General features: G+C 35.1%; 3 protein-coding genes across 8 annotated transcripts; 2 read left to right on the top strand and 1 right to left on the bottom strand.

Annotated features, from left to right (window-relative positions):
• The first annotated feature begins 2853 nt into the window (after positions 1-2853).
• On the top strand, positions 2854-4256 carry LOC107025495 (receptor-like protein 9DC3). Its single transcript, XM_027917001.1, has 2 exons — positions 2854-3682; positions 4047-4256. The coding sequence occupies exon 1, from the start codon at positions 2883-2885 to the stop codon at positions 3669-3671; it is 789 nt and encodes a 262-aa protein (XP_027772802.1). The 5' UTR covers positions 2854-2882; the 3' UTR covers positions 3672-3682; positions 4047-4256.
• Positions 4257-6289: 2033 nt separating this feature from the next.
• On the top strand, positions 6290-10509 carry LOC107007733 (cyclin-L1-1). Of its 6 annotated transcripts, none has more exons than XM_015206480.2 (9): positions 6290-6452; positions 6786-6963; positions 7099-7180; positions 7274-7414; positions 7775-7944; positions 8989-9262; positions 9355-9724; positions 9829-9906; positions 9986-10509. In XM_015206480.2, exons 2-9 carry the CDS (start codon positions 6812-6814, stop codon positions 10039-10041), a joined length of 1323 nt encoding a protein of 440 aa, XP_015061966.1. In that variant the 5' UTR covers positions 6290-6452; positions 6786-6811; the 3' UTR covers positions 10042-10509. The 6 variants fall into 6 exon arrangements, with proteins under 6 accessions (XP_015061966.1, XP_015061968.1, XP_015061967.1 ...); XM_015206482.2 differs by having other exon boundaries at positions 6290-6472; XM_015206481.2 differs by having other exon boundaries at positions 6290-6487.
• Positions 10510-10752: 243 nt separating this feature from the next.
• Positions 10753-19015, bottom strand: LOC107025488. The gene is given in 4 exon segments (XM_027913934.1): positions 10753-13786; positions 17531-17921; positions 17923-18367; positions 18370-19015. Coding segments are annotated over 4 exon segments (3900 nt in total). The 5' UTR covers positions 19004-19015; the 3' UTR covers positions 10753-11356.
• Positions 19016-19836: the final 821 nt, after the last annotated feature.

Here is a 19836-nt window from a genome sequence, read left to right as displayed (position 1 = left end):
AAAAATAAATGGAAAGGTCTCCCAATCCGTCTTCTTCAAATCTCTTCAACCTTCGTAGGATTTGCTTGGCATGTCTATCCTGATGGCTTGACTCGAATGAAGAGAGTTTCGAGCCTTTACGGCTCTTCCGAATGCGTAGAAAAGATAGAGCCCCAAAGTGGACTCGAGAAAGTATTTCACATGCAACAAAATAAAGTCAGTATGAAAACAAGCAGAATCTCGCATAACACACAAAAAAAAAAACAAAGATTATACAAAATTATTGTTATTTTATCATCTAGGACTAACTCATTTATGTATCTCACTGGAAAACAACAAGTTATAATACCCCTCAATCAAAGTTTTAACAATGACGCATTCTTAACAAATAAACTAACATGACGAAAAAAAACCATGCTGCGGAAAGAAAAGGAAAGAAAGAAAATTCATACATGCTGTTTCGAATTTAAATGTGAGCATACGGGTTCAAACATCTTTTGAAACTCAACGGGTGTTTAACATATTCATCACTAGTTAATTAAAGAGTCAAAATAATTAGCATGGTAATACAATACATGGTTCAAACAATACACACTCACTATTCATCACGAACAAGATTAGTCGTAACAGCATGTTTTCGCAACGATGAGGGCTAAAAATATTTGAACTAGCAAGTGTATATTACAAACCAAAACTAAACAAAATTCCTTCCCTAGTCGTCGACAGTGAATATAATTGAAACGGGATCATGAATTTGGGATGAGAAACTCAAGAACCTTCAAACAAAAGAACAAAAGAAGTGGCAGCCGGAGAACGCGGACTTGAAAACAGATTTCATCATTTAACTTCAGCTAATCAATAAGTAAAATGCAGCTCGCAATACTACTATAAGCGACCCTTTAGTTGAGATTCAGACGAAACGACACAAACAGCGAGTGTAATGAAACCAACCACGATATGCGATGGGACTCGAACTCAAGCAAAGCCAACAAGTATAATCTTCTACACTCACTGCGAACAAACCATACATACTCAACACCCGAACATTTAACATGCTTGACAAAGAAAAGGGAAATAAAAGAGGACCAGCATACTGAATGAGCAACATCATACATAACGGTTTCAACTATTAACTCGAAAGAAGCTCCAGTCACAGCAAGGAACCATCACGTCAAAAACAACATGAACGAGGAGTGTTCGGAAAGGGAAAACAGTAAGCAACAGAACAACATAACCACGAATATTCAAACGGTTTCTGCACTACATCGAGTCAACAACAGCTACAACCAACCTAAACAACGAAGGGTAAACAACAGATACAACTGAAAAAAAATCGAGAGTCGAAACGAATGTTACCTTTTAGGGGGCGGCAAACTGGAACAGCTACGAGCAGCGACAACAATGTTCCACCACACGAACACGAACGATGCTTCCACCCTCAGACGAAAGAGGCACGCCGAGGTTGCTACGACGTTTCGCCGGAACACCACTATTAAACACCCGTCGATGAAAGAGAGTGTTTTACTCTAAAATTTATTCGACTTCCTTGGTTCTTCTGAAACCAACAGTAGAGAAACCAAAGTGCTTCCAAAATCGCAATAAACAGAATAGTTCAAGTCTCTTTTCCAGAATCTCCCAATTTTCAACCCAAGAAATTTCGCAAAAAAAATCCAACCCTTTGAAAATTTTTCAAACTCAGAATCGCTAACCCCTGGACTGGCGAGAACAGGGGTTTAAATAGAGAAACAACTAGGGTTTTCTAATCCGGAGGGCGGGAAACGAATTTCTTGAACCACTTCGGATTCGAATTTGAAATTCGAATCCTTTCCCTTGAAGGAGCAACACCCTTTTCTGCAAATTCGACTCCATTTCGAAAGAGGAAGGAATGAGAGACGGTCGAGATCAGTTCAATCGTCCTAGTTAGGCGACGTGGCATCATCTCTCGTCTCAAGGACGAGCACGCGAGTCTGCCACTGCTGAAAAGCACTGCGCCAGCAGAACGAGGCACAGAGGAGACTTCGGGGAGGGAGATGGAGAGAGAGGAAGGAGAGAGCGTGGGCAGGGGGGTCGCGTGAGGGAGGGGAAATTTCCGTTTTTGGCGTCTGCTTCTCCTGCGTTTTTTTTCTGTTCTGCGCGGCTTTTCTGGGATTTTCGCTGCAGGGGGGGAATCGCGTGGGGGAGACGCGAGGAGAGGAGGAAAGAAAGGGAGAGAGCGTGGGGGAGAGACGCGGGTGAGAGAGGGGTTTTCCGTTCTTGGGTTCTGCCGCGTCTTCTTCTTTTTCCTGGGATTTCTGTTTCTTCCTGGGAATAGCGTGAGTGAGGGGAAGAAGAAAGGGGGAAAGGGGGGTCTGGGTCGGGTCGGGTGGCAGGTCGGGTAGGAGATTTAAGGGATTTGGGCTGGGTAGAAGGTTTAAGGGATTTGGGCTGCTGAATATTTGGGTTTGGGAAGGGAAATTTGGGCCTGGGAATTGGGAATAAGGTGAGGGGCCCACATTTGGCTTTTCCAAATTAAATGGAAGAAGAGTTCAATTTAAATAATGGCCAATTATTTTAAAAACGAATTTGGTATAAATTTATTAACGAGCCTATTTATTTAGTAACATAACTATTTGAATTATAAAATAATGATTCAAAATATAGTTGTGATTTAAAGTAAACTATTTTAATAGAATACTTTCTAAACTTAAGATATACATATATACATATACATATACACCTATATGTATATATATGTATATATATATATATTTTATTTTTATTTTTTATTTTCGCCAGATTTATAAAACTAATTAACATAAATAATTTGAAAAACTCACGAAGCTCGATAATTAATTTATACCAACGTGGGTCAAAAATTGGGTGTCAACAACCTCTCCAACAATTCATTTACCGGCTCTTTACCTATGGAGATTCTAAAAGGTTTCAAAGACATGGATGTACACAAATCAGGATTGGAGTACTATGTTGAGGAAACTATAAGTTTCGCAAGTAGTGAGGTTTTGTATATTGGGTTATATGTGGAATCGGTGATATTAGTGATGAAAAATCAAGAGACTAAATTCAACAAGATCTTGAAGATTTTCACAACAATTGATTTGTCGAGGAACAAGTTTGAAGGAGAAATCCCTAAATTCATTGGGAATTTGAATTCACTTCTGCTGCTGAATTTATCCCACAACAACCTCACAGGACACATTCCTCTTGAAATGAGGAGCATGAGCACTCTTGAAGCTTTGGACCTTTCATTTAACCACCTTACCGGAAAAATTCCAGTGGAGTTGGCAAGTCTCACATTTCTGGCGGTCCTAAATCTGTCACACAACCATCTTGTTGGACCTATTCCTCAAAGTAATCAGTTCAATACGTTTCCAAACGATTCCTATTTCGGAAACTCTGAATTATGTGGATTTCCACTGTCAAATGAATGTGGACATCATAAGAGTGCATCAATACCAGTTGAACATGAAGAAGATGAACCGAGTTTTCTTAGCGAAATGACTTGGCAATCTGTCCTAATCGGGTATGGCTGTGGATTGACATTTGGTTTTGGCATGGTGTTTCTCATATACCGCTTTGAAAGGCCAAAATGGTTCATACACTCTTTTGAAACTGTCACTCGGGAAATGATATACTTAGTTCTGAGCCTGAGGGCACGTAAAAGGCCCCGGAGGAATTTTCAGTTTTCACACTGAAAATCTCTGAGGTAATAACTAATAACTAATTCATTATTTTCTTGTCTGCATAATCAAGCATACATTTTATTAGCAATACTTGTTTGGTAGAGTGTATTAAAAGAAATAATGCATGCATTAACGGTAATGATATAAATGAGTCAAATTTTTAATTGATGGCATAAATAAGCTTTTTTCTGAAAATTAAATGACATATTTGAATCTTTTTTCTAATATTAATGAGATTGGAAACTTTGTTTTATTGCACAAGCTCTAGTCCCAAAAGATTTTCTTAGCTATTCAATACGTTAAAACTTTATTTGTTTGATTGTTTGATTTTCAATAATAAATCAAGCAAGTGTAGACAATATCCTGATGTAACTCATTACTATTCAGATTGCAATCAGAAAGTATGAAGCAAGAGAGAGGTCAGAGTATGCCACTAGAGCATGGGCTTGGTAAAATAGTTATTTATAATTTTAAAACATGCAGATTGTTGTTTTTTGTATACTAGTTTTTGGACATGTGTGTTGTATATGCGTGTATTCAATGTAATATTTCATGAATTCATTAGGATAACTAAAATTTAATGAATACATGTGTGTAATGAACATTAAAGTGCAAAAATCTCAGATAAATGTTATCACAAATTTTTTATATAGTAGTAAAGAGAAAATATAAAAAATAAATATAGAAGAAAAAAATAAAAACATACACATCCTTCTTCTTAAGACTTCAATCATAATTAACAACAAATAAATGAAAAAAGAAATAAAAAATCCATATATATTTTTTTGAATTTTTGTCAGACACCACCTGTATTAAAATACAAAAGTCTTCTCCATTTAGTCAAATTAAAACACGAATCAAACAGAAAAGTTACTTCATTTTCATAAAGTGATATATAATTAGACTAAGGTAGATTTATTATATACTTTAATTGTTGATAGCTTCACTAGTTTAACTATAAAATAAAAAGGATAATCTTGTATGTGAGTTTCATCGGACAAAAAAAAAAGAATTTATATAGACAAAAATAGAGGAAGACCAAAAGAAGACATCTTAAAGATTTAAATTAAATATTTGATAGTTATGAATATGAAAAAGAACTTGAAAGCTAGATATAAGTTATGAAGGTAAATATTTAAAACATAAACAATAATAATTTTTAAAATGTAGATAAAGAAAAGTATCGCAAATAATATTTAAGTGAATCACCACAATCAGTAATTTTAAAGGGCCAAAATAGATAAAAGAGATCAATTTTAGAAATATTGTATATATGCAATGAACCTCCAGTAAATTCTGGAAGAATAAACAATCCTTTCTTTCAACATATAATCTCTCCATTTACTCAAGGTAGTAATTAATTACTGCTAATAGTTAAATATGTAATTAACTAAATATTTATAATATTTTGATTTAGTTTCTAACCTTTTTTTTTGTAATATATATAATTAGTAATATATGCTTGTACAAGCAACTTATTACTCGTGTTATTGTTATTATTGTTTCCCAATCAAAAATCATAGTAAGTTTACATAATTAGAACACTTCATCCTTTTGTAATTCATTGTTTATTATTGCTCTTCAGACTGAAATCAGCAAGGAAGAGATCAGAGAGCTATCACTGTGTCTGTTTGGGAATGCAGATTATCATTATCATCATGTTAATAACTAGTAGTACTTATTTATTAAGTATTTACCGTAAACTCAATATTTGATCATTATATTTATCTCAAAAGTTAAAACAAATTAAGAAACGACATCTATAAACAAGATTTACGGAACAAAAAAAGTCTTTATCGAAAGAAATAGTGTCCTCGAATATTTCCTAAAAATGAATGCCCAATTTGAACTACTTCATTTTATTAGCAAATGCTTATCCATTAATTAAAAAAATTAAAAAAATAAAACTCTCTATTTTGTTAGAAGTTCTTTTTACCATTATTTAAACGAATTTTAACTATGAATTTACATAGATATATAACTATATTATCAGACAAATAAAGGTACATTAAGTCGAGTCGATGATACGCGGTGTGGTATATCTGATCATTTAGTCAACAAGACGTACGTAAGTCGACATAGCTCCATGTATATGTTTTTTGAAGCTAGAGCCAATCAATAGAATCAAATGAAAGAATGAAGTCATGAAATTAAATATCATTCGCATTTATATTGAATAAGAAAATTTCACCATTCATTTGAAATTGTATTTTTAAGTATCAACAATAACATTCAAACTCTATAGTATCAAAAATATCTGAACATTATTTTAAAAAAAATAAATCTTGGATCTATAAAACGTGCTTTTTAAAAAAAAAAGAAAAAGAAAAGAAAAAAGGGAAAATCATTAATCTTTACATGTGAAATATAATAATTAAATTAAAATAAATAAATATTTCTAAAAAGTGTACTAATTTTCCTATATAATTAGTCTTTTGAGTTAATTTTCTATTTTAATTGATAAATCAGATTTTTATAAAAATATTATTTCCTACAGATTTATTAATTAATATATTTTTTATTAAAAATAAATTCATTTAAGAAGATATACAAATTTTATTAACTGAATAAATATTTCTGAACCAGACTACATCAAAGGAAAGATATATTTTTAAACCTGTCGTGTTTAAGGATTAAAATAAAGGAACCAAAGAATACTAATATTATGTTCCTACAAAACAAATAACCCCAAAGTCAAAAACCTGTAAAAAATCGAACCGAAGTAGAGAATTAGTTTGAAAATTTTTAGCGCTTCAACGATTTCTTCTTCTTCCTCAATCGTGGTTATCCCATGTTAGTGAATCTTTGAAACTGTACTACACTGCTTTGTATGTATGTATATATTTACAATTTACATTCTAGGGTTTGTGGGTATCTTGCTATTTTCTTTTTCTGTTACAAATCGTATAGTGGCTCGACAATCAGTTCTTTTGTTTATAGATTTGTTCAGCTTATAGGCGTAAAATTTACTTGTTTCTTGTTTCTGGGTTGGGTGTTTTTAATCTGAATTGTTTATACATGTAGGTTTATTTGATTAAGATTCAAAGTTTATTCGGTGATGTTCTGTAAAGTTTGACTATACAGTTGGGTTATGTGGGGTTACCGAATTTTTGTTTCTTGTTGCAGTTTTAGGGGATTTTTGAAGTTGAACTATGATTTACACGGCAATAGACACATTCTATCTAGCAGAGGAGCAGCTTGTAGAATCTCCTTCTAGGAAAGATGGAATCGATGATGTTACAGAAACAGCACTTCGAATCTATGGTTGTGATCTCGTTCAAGAGTGTGGGATTTTGCTCAGATTGTATCCTTTTTTTTTATGGAGTTAATATGAAGGTATATGAATCATAACAACTGGGTTGATTTTTTGTTTTTACTTTTCTGAAATAAAGTTCATCGCATTTGGCTTTGGGTGTCTCCTTAACACGATAATTTGCAGACCTCAAGCTGTAATGGCCACTGGCCAAGTGTTATTTCATCGCTTTTACTGCAAGAAATCATTTGCCCGTTTTAATGTGAAGGTTTCTTTCTTATCCCCTCTGCTCCAACTCCTACTTCCTTCAAAAGTTATGTTTATTCATGCTGATGTGTGCTTCTTTTGTGTTAACTTGCAGAGGGTTGCTGCTAGTTGTGTTTGGCTTGCATCAAAACTTGAAGAAAGTCCGAGAAAAGCAAGGCAGGTGCTTGTTGTTTTCCACAGAATGGAATGTAGGAGAGAAAACTTACCTATAGAACATCTGGATACATCTTCGAAGGTTAGATATCTCATTTACCTGAGAAAATAGTTTGTTTCTATCAACATGTTAGTTTGCAATAATATTTCTAGTATGGTAAGATGAAAGTTTTGATACAATTGCAAGTTACCAGACTTCATTAGAGGCTGATAGTGTTGCTGCAAGCCTCCTGTTATTTATTCATAAGTAAAATCATCTATCTGCAGCTTCCCTTTTTACCCTGCTTTTTTGAAGGGGCTATTACTTCAGATGCGTTTGTGCCCACCAAGTTTGCATTTCTTACATTCATTGGTGTTTGGGTTTTTTATTTATTGTAACAACATCAAGTTGATACATTTCATTGGTGTTTCCGTTTCCAATATTTTTGGTCTCTTTTTGCAGAAATATGTTGATTTGAAAGCAGACCTAATTAGAACAGAGAGGCATCTGTTAAAAGAGATGGGTTTCATCTGCCATGTTGAGCATCCTCATAAATTTATATCAAACTACCTTGCAACTCTTGAAACACCTGCAGAATTGAGACAAGAAGCTTGGAATCTTGCAAATGACAGGTGAGTATTGTTTAGGTGTTGTTATGTTTTCATTCTCAAAAAAAATAATTGTTTAGGTGTTATTATGTTTATCTGAGTATGTTCTTTCATGTCGGTGTTGAGTGTTGACAACAGAAAGTATTTCTTGTTATGCTACTAGTTATATTAGCACTTGATCACCGTCATAAATTATGTAGACATTTAACGCCTCAGTAGTTTAAAATTATTTAAGTTATATTTGTGTTTTGGCCATCACACTTAACATTTTATTTTTTTTGGGCGGCATAAACTCTGATTTTAGCTTGAAAATAGTTAAATTTTTTAGTTCATACCTTTGGTATGGCATGATGAATGTATAGCAGTTTTCAAGGTCCATATCTGTCCTTTAAAATGAAAGTCATGTAACTGATGTCAAAAAAAGATGTTGGAGTTTTAAGGAACCTACTTCAATTAAAAACTATAAGTTTGACAAGCTTTTTGGTGGTTATTTTTCTTTTGTAATGTCTTTCCCTTATCCATTCCCAATTTCTATGTTGTGAGGAATCGCATCTTACACAGTTCATTTTTCCTAATAAAGGAAATATAGCCATCTCTTTCATTTTATTATGCCATTGCTGGTTTTAATTAAACCAGGTGATGCCTACATCCTTTTCCTTGTATATTAACATATAGTTGAAGTATGTAAATAAGATAGTATCTGCTATACAGTACCTCTTTGGTGACATAGAGATATTGTGTATACCAAATCAACAAGAAAAATCAGAAACACTCATCATCATTATCTAAAATGCCAAGCTGATGCTCGGCCCATGGTATCCCTTCTGTTTTTTCAAACCTGTAATGAGATGTAGTGGGAAGGTACTTCTTTCATCAAGGTATCGTGTATCTTTTTTGGGATGTATATTTTTTCTTCTAATTGATGTAGTGATACTCTTGGATGAAACTTTAACTAATAGGGCAGTGATCAATAATTAATTGTCCTAAAACTTCTAGTTAGCTCATTGCCTATAAATTTGTAATGTTTCTGAACCATAAACCCTCTTGGGTGCTTTTGTTTGTGAGCAGTTTGCGCACAACACTCTGTGTAAGATTCAAGAGTGAGGTTGTGGCCTGTGGAGTTGTATATGCTGCAGCCCGTAGATTTCAAGTGCCCCTCCCAGAGAATCCTCCTTGGTGGAAAGCATTTGATGCAGACAAGGCTGGTATAGATGAAGTTTGCAGAGTTCTCGCTCATCTTTACAGTCTTCCAAAAGCAAAATACATTCCTGTATGCAAAGAAGGAGGTTCCTTTGCTACATCAAACAGATCAAGAGACTCGCCGTCGCTTCCTGTATCTAAGGTAAAAGGCACTTACCTGTCTATTGATATCCATCTGCCATGGAACACACCCGATTCGATATTTAACCCCTTTCCTCCTTTTTTTCTTTGTAGGAAGGTTTGTTGGATGCTCCACCAGTGAATGAAGATACTGAGGAAGTCGCTAAGGAGGCAGATGCAAAAGCTGTCCTTGATAAGTTGAAGGACTCAAAGAAGAGTGATGATGACTCAAAAAACATGCCTTCAGAAGGGGAGTCAAAAGAAGAGCCAGGAAGAACTGACCATAGAATAGATGCTGGTGGAGAAAAGAACAAGGATCGAGAGAGGGACAGGGGCAGAGATAGGGAGAGAGAGAGGGATAAGGAAAGACTAAAGTCTCGTGAACGTGATAGGGGAAGGGAATCTGACAGGGAAAGGGAGAGAGATGACTTCGAAAGGGACAGAGAAAAATCCAAGGAAAGGAGTCATCGTTCAAGAGACAAAGGTAAGTTCTGGTTGACTTGCAATTGTCTAATTTCCAGACTTCTTGACATTCATGTAGATTTCTGAATGTTTAATGTCCAGTTTTTTCTCTGTCTTATTGGCCAGTTTTTCTGCTTTGCCTTACTCAAGCTGATCTAAATACTGCAGGTCACTCAGAGAAACCAAAACATCAATCTTCTCGAGGTAAACAACTATATACTTTTGTCTGATCTTTAGTCCTGACTTCTAATGGACTGTATTTGACAACTTTCTGTGTATGCAGATCGTGATTACCTGTCTTATTCATCACGGGAGAAGGATCGTCGTAGACATCATTAGCTTGGAACGGCCCGACAGAATGTGCTCTCAATCACTGCCAACTTGCTCCATTAAAGCTTGCTTTAAATTATACTTCACCGATTTCGTGAATCTGCTATGGAGGGTTTATTTAATTGGAGGAAATAGTATATCCTCCACCTGTTGAAATTGGACCCATCATTCTCCTGCTTAAGCCACCTAAAAATATGTTTCTGGCTTAATGTTGCAGGTTACCATGCCAAATATGTTTGTCGTTTTTCTGAATTTTAGCTGCAGTTCTTTGCATATAGCTGGGGAAGTGCCTTCTTGGTGAAACTGTACCACACCCTTACATATCAACGGAGAGGTCTCTTGTAATCGGTTTTTAACTGTTGTCCTTTAGTTCCCTCGAACAATTGACATAACCTTTGTTGTTCTAATAGCTTGTGTCTTAAAGCAGGGTTGTTAGCTTTCTGCGCGACAGTTATATAAAGAGTCTAGTAACTGAGATTTCAGCATTTAGAAGAAGGAAAGGAAAGATGCAGAGAAAATGACATGGCTATCATTTATATGTAGTTTGGAGCTCATCGACATGAAATGTTACTACTTAATATTGGTTTCAGATTAAGATTTTCTTCTGAACAATTCACAAGCCAAATAGATATTTTAAGATTACGAAGTTCTAACATTAACTTGGATATTTCACCATGAGACTTGATTGATATAATCACGGAGGTCACAGACACGCTGGCGAACTGTGCTCAAGTTGTCTCTTCCAACCCTTCATTTTAAAAAACTTACAATGGTTTCACAATCTCGACTGTAATTAACAACATACACAGTGAGATCCCCAATGAGAGGGGTCTTGTGAAGGTGGCGTTATGCAGTCAATGAACTTGTATGATATCAACCTTCAATTTCACCCAAGTCACGAAGTCATTCATTTCCAAATCAAGTTGAACGATCGCGGAGGCCAGCTTTTCTAGACTATGGCGTCACCAACTCACTACCGGTGAGTTCTGGTTAAAAACACCTTTCACTGGAGTAAAGCAGAAGGGGGAATTTATCATGCCTACATAATCTCTATTTTTTTCCCCTTCTGCTTGTACATAATTAATCTTTACAATAACGTGGTGACTACCTACCGTATTTAGTCCTTTGTTAGGTGTATAAACCCATTACAAAAGGGGGAGGGGGATGAGCAGGGCACCATAATATACAACTTCCAAAAACTACAGAATCATGAGTGCTACCTTGTTTCCCTCCCTATAGCTACATTCCGGTCTTGTAATCATCTAGCAAGAAACTTATAAGAACAAAAGGCCATCAGTGTGTTAATCCAGGATAACTGATCCCATCACACACTAACTGGTGCATCACTTAACAGAGAACACGGTACTGCAGCAGGATCAAGCTCCCAGCAGCCTCTCAAAACCCCTCCTTTTTCTCCAGTCAGCTGAAATGCAGGTATCTGATGAGAGAATCTCCAGAACTCATCTTTTTGTATTTCCAAAGTAACAGAATTCGATGTTTGCTGTTTAAAGACAGACTTTAAACCATCCACACGAACCAGGGATGAAACTTTTATCCACTCTTTTGAATACTCAATGACCTCCACTATATCGTACTCAAACTTGTCTGGATCCAAACCTGTTTTTTTCAAGCTCTTGTACAGTGCCCAAATCTCTCCTTCTCTTGGATAGATTTCAAACCTGTTCTTAGTAGAGATTGCTTTCACCACATGGGAGAATGAGCTAGGATCATAGGCTTGATGTTTTTCATTCTGGACTTTGAACGTTCCACAAACTGACTGAGCAGCATTTTTAGGCCCTGCACATGATTCAAGCAGGACTACATGCAATTTGAATGGCGCAGGAACTATCTTCTTAACCAGTGCATAAGTATTTGGCAATGTACTATTTTGACCATAAATAGCCCATACCTGATTTACTTGAAACTTCCCTGTAGATCTTTCCATCTCAAAATCACAAAAAGTTTCTTCAAAACCTTTATCAACCGAAAAAGTTGATATTTGTTTGGAACTTCCAACGGAGTTGCTGAGACCAAAGCTCTTCGTGCGTGAATGCAAATCTCTATCAGCTTGACATGACAAATGAATTGGCATGCGGGGACTTGAGTGACGGCTTTTTTTAACACAATTATCATCAAAGTCAGTGGAAGGACCGTCATTGGCAGAACAAGAGCTCATTTGAGTTCGCTTTTTCTCAGAGGTGTTCATTTTTTTAGGAGTTATTTGAACCTTAGAAGACTCTCCATCAGTAGCATGGATGTCATCCCCAGACTTCACTGATGTTGCTTTCCTTGATTTATCTCTAGCTCTAAGTGGAACTGCAGGTAAATCATTTTCTACAGGTTCAGAATTAACCGCCCTGCTGTCTTCCATAACTTTTCCAGGGTACCAAATATCATCAGGACTGAGGGGTAAAGAAGCAGGATCAAGTTCAAAGGATCCCGCAGGTACACCCTCTCGTTCAGTTCCAGTCATTTTAAAAGAAGGAATTTGATGAGAGAACTTGTAAAGTTCATTTGGCTTTACAAAGAATGTACCAACTTCAGTCGGCCTCATTCGCTGGAAAAGGCTAACAAATCTGGAAACTTTATCTAAATAAGCAACAAGAACACCAACATCCACAACATAATCAGAAACTATCTCCACAATTTCATACTTGTACTTCCTATGATTATCTGGATCAGAGCTCCAACTCATATCCCAATCTTTGAAAAGGGCCCACGTTTCTCCTTTCCTTGGATATACAATGTATAGACCTCTCTTCCCCATTCCGCACTGCACTTGATGAGAAAATGTAAGTCGATCAGAAGTGAATTCAGTACTTCCACGTCTAAATTTCCCACAGCCAACAGGCAACTCTGCCCCGACCCAAGCTCTGCTCCTTTCATCTTCTGGATAAGCATCAAGCCAACTGAACATCACCTTAAATTCAGGACTGTATACCTTCCTAATGTGGGCATAGAATCTTGGCATACCATCAACCGTATCATAACACGCCCAGATCTGATCGATTGCAAAGCAATTCTGTGCTTTATGCTTGTCAAAAACACTAAATTCAGGGTCAGGATAATCATACACCTCTGGAAGATTACCATCAGGAACAGTATCTGATTCTGATTCTGACTCTGAATCAGAACCAGAATCAGAATCTGAATCAATAGTAAGTTTAACTTTTTTCGCACCACCTGAAGGCAGTCTAGAAGCCTGTTCACTGGCCACAGCTTCTTTCTTCTGAGGTTTACTGTCCTTAATTGACTGGTGAGCCCATGATTTTTTCAGAGGATTACTATCTCCAGCTGACTGGTTAGACTGTGCCTTCTTCAGAGGGCTTGCCAAATCATTCTCATCATTGCGTACAGGATTAGTATCTAGTTCAAGATCAAAAACAACAGGTTCTATTTTTTTCGCGCCAACTGACGGGAGTGTAGAATGAGGCTCCATCTCCAAACTTGATACATAAACATGTGCAAAATCATCATTGAATTGCAAGAGAGTATTGACATCTTCTTGGTCGCTCAGCTGTATCAATTGGGACCTATCAAACTTAACAGTAAAATGTAAGATCTTATCCGAAGGATCAATGCATAATCGGTGAAAAACTGCATTCACAAAATCCTCGTACTTTATGCCTGTTTTTGCAATAACCTGTCGGGTAATACCTCCCACATACGAAGCGGATCCATCTGGAAGCACCTTATTCTTCTTACCCCAATGACAAAAACAAAACAGTGTTTTATCTTCAGTTTCCATCATGAACTAGTGTACATGTTCAAATAGTAACAATCCTGAAAATCTTTCTTCTTCTTTTCTTCTAGAAGGGTAACAATGTCAAAAACTAAAAGCCTGATCAAGAAAAGGGAGTTACTTATCAAGGCTGAATGTACTAACATAATAATCTATAAGAAAGACACAAAATCATGAGCATTAACCAAGCATATCCCCAAATACAAGATTAAAAACATTTTTTTTTCGTTAAGTAAATATATCTCAACCTTCATGATCTTGGAACATTGCCAAATAAAGATAGGAATTTAAAACCAGCCAATTAACAAAAATTTTGGCTGTAGGAAGAAAAACATTATTTACATGTAAGTCAGCAAAACAAGAAAAGTAACCCATCTATACATTTTATCTCAAGCAGAATAATCCCTGTCATATCATCATAAAACAGAAAATTAAACATATGACAACCTTATAAGATAACAGATTTTCGAGGACGTTTGGATTGGCTTTTAAAAAATAGCTTATAAGCTAAAAGCAAAAAGTCATAAGTTGAAAATACCCAGCTTTTAGCTTATTTTTTTTCCTTTTTAGCCTAAAAGTATTAAAAGCAGAAACACTTGCAATAAGTTAATCCAAACATTCACTTCATCTAATTCAATAGGGTGTCAAGACAGAATCCTCAATAAATCATAAAGCTCCAAACTTAAACCAAGAATCAGAAATTTTCAAAATGGGTTCAGAGAAGTCTCTATGCAAAAATTCTCATGAACCTACTAGATACTATTAAATACTTTTGCAGTAAAACTTGAAATGAGCAAATAAGCAAAGCATACCAAGTTATAGAATTTCAAATAATGCAAAAAGATTAGGTAATCCCAAGAAAGCAAAAGTTTCAAACTTCAATTAATCACAAAATTCCAAAATTGAGCTCAAAGAATAAGTTAGATTAGCTATTTTTAGTTTGTCAAGCATGAAATTAGCTAAGAAGATGATCATACTTAAAGCATAAAATTTCACTCAAATGCAAAAAAGAAGATCAAAACAGAAAACCCCAGGAAAGCAAAAAGTTTCAAACTTGAAGCAAGAATCAGAATCTTTCTAATTAAATCTCAAAATTGCAAACTGATTTTGAGCAGTAAAGATTCACTCTTTTCACATTCTAAGTCAATTCTTCATAAACATCTCATTCTGGTACCCCTTGTTTCACTGCAAGTCTACATACTCTGAGTAGGTTAAAAAGGGTTACCTTGAAGCTGCAGATAGTTAAATTTTAACCCAAGGAGGTAGTTCCTACCATGCTTTTTTGAGACTAAAACAGTGGATTTTAGGGAGAGAAGATCCATGATTAGTAAGAGAGAGTGAGAGATGGAGAAAGGAGAGAAGAGGAATGGACACGTACTATATAAAATTTAGTCTCTNACACAAAATCATGAGCATTAACCAAGCATATCCCCAAATACAAGATTAAAAACATTTTTTTTTCGTTAAGTAAATATATCTCAACCTTCATGATCTTGGAACATTGCCAAATAAAGATAGGAATTTAAAACCAGCCAATTAACAAAAATTTTGGCTGTAGGAAGAAAAACATTATTTACATGTAAGTCAGCAAAACAAGAAAAGTAACCCATCTATACATTTTATCTCAAGCAGAATAATCCCTGTCATATCATCATAAAACAGAAAATTAAACATATGACAACCTTATAAGATAACAGATTTTCGAGGACGTTTGGATTGGCTTTTAAAAAATAGCTTATAAGCTAAAAGCAAAAAGTCATAAGTTGAAAATACCCAGCTTTTAGCTTATTTTTTTTCCTTTTTAGCCTAAAAGTATTAAAAGCAGAAACACTTGCAATAAGTTAATCCAAACATTCACTTCATCTAATTCAATAGGGTGTCAAGACAGAATCCTCAATAAATCATAAAGCTCCAAACTTAAACCAAGAATCAGAAATTTTCAAAATGGGTTCAGAGAAGTCTCTATGCAAAAATTCTCATGAACCTACTAGATACTATTAAATACTTTTGCAGTAAAACTTGAAATGAGCAAATAAGCAAAGCATACCAAGTTATAGAATTTCAAATAATGCAAAAAGATTAGGTAATCCCAAGAAAGCAAAAGTTTCAAACTTCAATTAATCACAAAATTCCAAAATTGAGCTCAAAGAATAAGTTAGATTAGCTATTTTTAGTTTGTCAAGCATGAAATTAGCTAAGAAGATGATCATACTTAAAGCATAAAATTTCACTCAAATGCAAAAAAGAAGATCAAAACAGAAAACCCCAGGAAAGCAAAAAGTTTCAAACTTGAAGCAAGAATCAGAATCTTTCTAATTAAATCTCAAAATTGCAAACTGATTTTGAGCAGTAAAGATTCACTCTTTTCACATTCTAAGTCAATTCTTCATAAACATCTCATTCTGGTACCCCTTGTTTCACTGCAAGTCTACATACTCTGAGTAGGTTAAAAAGGGTTACCTTGAAGCTGCAGATAGTTAAATTTTAACCCAAGGAGGTAGTTCCTACCATGCTTTTTTGAGACTAAAACAGTGGATTTTAGGGAGAGAAGATCCATGATTAGTAAGAGAGAGTGAGAGATGGAGAAAGGAGAGAAGAGGAATGGACACGTACTATATAAAATTTAGTCTCTCTCTCTTTTTTGTTTGGTAAGAAAGAATATACTTACATTACACTTTCCAATGTATTAAGATACGATGTAACTTTATCTTTTATCCGTATTTAATGGTTTTTTAGATTAATTTTATTAATAAATAATAAGATTTATTAATTATTCTATTAAAAATATAATTGATAAAATATGATAATTTTTACATAAATATTATAAAATAATAAATATTGTAATTCAATTATTTATAAGAAGAATGACACATGAAATGAAACAGAGAATAGAATTTAATAAAGTTGATGATTTTATCCTTTCAAGCTTTTGTCAAACAAAATTGTGTCAAATTGCATTGACTAACCGATAAGAATCGATTTTCGTTTGATAGAGTTTATTAAAAGTTGATTGTGTAAAAGTAATACGGAATATTGTTAATGTCAATGGTATTAATTTTGCCTAATGTTAATGTCAAGGGTATTAATTTTGCCTTCATTAGTTATGATGAAAATTTACTTATATAATATTTGGTTTGATATATTAAAAATTAATATGCATTATATATACATATTTTTTATATTTGTTTATAAGAATAAAATTTTTTGAGAAACAATTGTGTTTTTAACCATGCTAATGAATAGATTGAAACTCATTATATTACTAATGTATAGAGATTCATGATATTAATAATATATACCTAAAAGCAAAATAAAATGTAGTAGTAACTAGTAATGTAAGCATTACTAATACATATGCTAGAGAATTCTATTAGACAAGATATCAATAATATACAAAATTGATGCATACATTATTTTATCCAACACACTCTACCAAACGACTCAGGCTTGTTTTAACGGTATTTTTGCTCCTTTTCCCTTTTCACAACGATAAATTGATTAGCCTTTTGGCTTTTAGTTAAAAGTTTTGTCAAGGGACCTAAAAATAAAACATAGCTTCATTAACATGCAGAAAACACCTTTCACTGCATCAAAGCAGAAGACACAGAATCTGTATGTCTACAGATAAGAGTCTAAACAAAAACTTAGGGACTATCCGGGTACCATAATACACAACTTCTTTCAAAAAGTACAGAATCATGTGTGTTAGAACTTCTTCTACCAGTGCAGATTTTGCAGCCCTGTGTTGTTGTTCTATTTCCCAGGGCACCAAATATAATTTGGATTGAGGGGTAAAGAAGCAGGATCAAGTTCAAACGATCCCACGGGTACATCCTCTCGTTCAGTTCCAGACATTTTGGAGGGGATTCGATGAGAAAACTTGTAAAGTTCTTTTGGCTTTACAAAGAATGCACCAACAAGAGTCGGCCTTGTTTGCTGAAATATGCTAATAAATCCAGTCACTTTTTCCAAGTAACCAACTTGGATTCCAGCATCCCCAACAAAATCAGAAAGAACTTCCACTATTTCATACTTGTACTTCCTATAACTCTTAGGATCGGAGCTCCAACGAATAGCCCAATCCTTGAAAAGGGCCCATGTTTCCCCTTTTCTTGGATATACAATGTACAGACCTCTCTTGTCTTTTCACACTTTGATGAGAAAATATAAGTCGATCAGAAGTATATTTGGAGCTCCCACGTCTAAATTTCCCACAGCCAACAGGCAAGTCTGCCCTGACCCATGCGCGCTCCCTTTCATCTTCTGGATGAGCCTCAAGCCATCTCAGCTTTATCTTAAATTCAGGACTAGATACCTTTCTAATGCAGGCATAGAATCTTGGCATGAAATCAGCATCATGGCAAGCCCAGATATGGTCAACTGCAAAGTAAATTTCTGATTTATGCTTGTCAGAATCACGGAATTCAGGATCAGGATAATCATACACCTTGGGAGGATTACCATCAGGAATTGTACTTCGTCCTGAATCAGAATTAACAATGAGTCCAACTTTAACTTTTTTCGCACAGCCTGATGTCGGTAAAGGAGCCTGTTCATTAACTGTCTTAGTCTTGGAACTGTTGTTTTGCACACTCCTTCAGGAAGGCCCACTCTATTTTGATTTAATATTTCCATGGATTTACTGCATGACCTGGTTACACTGGCATGATTTTGATTATCACCACGAACAGCTTCATTCTGCTGAGGTTTACCATCTCTGGCTCCTTCTGACTGATTAGCTGTTGTTTTCTTCAGAAGCTTACTACCTCCAGCTGACTGGAACCGTGCCTTCTTCAGAGGGCTTGCCAATTCATTCTCATCATCACCTGTCGGAGTTGTATCTGCTTCTGAATCAGAATAACCAACAAGTACAACTTTTTCCGCATGACCTGATGGCGGTCTAGAATTAAGTTCCTCCTCCAAACTTGATACATAAACATGAGCAAAACCATCATTAAATTGTAACAGGGTATCAACGCCTTTTTGGTCCCTCAGCCGTATTATGTCGGAGCTATCGAACTTCACTGTAAAATGCAAGATCCTACCTGAAGGATCAATGCCTAATAGGTCAAAAACTGCATTCACAAAATCATTGTACTTTATGCCGGTCTTTACAATAACCTGATCAGTAATACCTCCCCCATACGAAATGGATCCATCTGGCATCACCTTATTCTTCCTGCCCCAGTGACAGAAACAAAGCAGTGTTTTATCTTCAGCTGCCATCATGAAGTAGTGCAAGTGGCCCCAGAGGTTCAAACAGTAACAATCTTCAAAACTTTTCTTCCTTTTTCCCTGGGAAGGGGAACAATCTTGAAATAAAAAACCTAATCAAGAAAAGAAGACAAATTTAAAGAGTTAATAGCTGAATGTACTAAAGTGATAATACAAATAACAAGCATCTCAAGAAAAACATTTTTTTCTATTTAAAATAAAAACATCTCAAGCTTCATGATCTTGGATTATAACTAAATTCCAAATAGAGGATAGAAATAAAAAACCAGCCAGTGAATAAATTTTTTGGCTGTAGGACAAGGTTGAGCTAGAGTAACCCAATACCTTTGCTTGTTGAATACTTACAAATTATTACTCCTTCCATCCCAATTTATTTGCCATCTTTCTTCTTTTAGTCCGTCCCAGAAAGAATGAGATATTTCTATATTTGGTGACTGTTAAGATGTCCCACATTGGTGGGGGATGAGAATTTGGTTGAATTACATGGACTTGGACAAACCTCCCCTAATGAGCTAACCTTAGGCCTAATATATTTAACTTAACAATTTAACTTTAAACTCGAAAATTTTAAATATGGGTTCAAACAACTTCTTTACACAAAAAAATGCAGAGCACCAAGCTTCACCCTTTCCACTTTCTATTTTACTACTCCAGAAACATCTTAATAGACTAATAAACACTTGCATGATGCCTTTGTTCCTCTGTAAGTCTACATACTCATATTGTATACTATAAAATATTGTGAATAGTGAATAGAGAAAAGGAAAAAAAAAGTTACCTTTAAAAGTTGGAACTGCAGGTGGAACCAAATGTGGGGGGGGGGGGGG

This window comes from Solanum pennellii, chromosome 1, assembly GCF_001406875.1.
Source record: "Solanum pennellii chromosome 1, SPENNV200".
NCBI lineage: Eukaryota > Viridiplantae > Streptophyta > Magnoliopsida > Solanales > Solanaceae > Solanum > Solanum pennellii.
The sequence above is the reverse complement of the archived record's forward strand: the minus strand, read 5'-3'. Positions and strand labels throughout refer to the sequence as shown.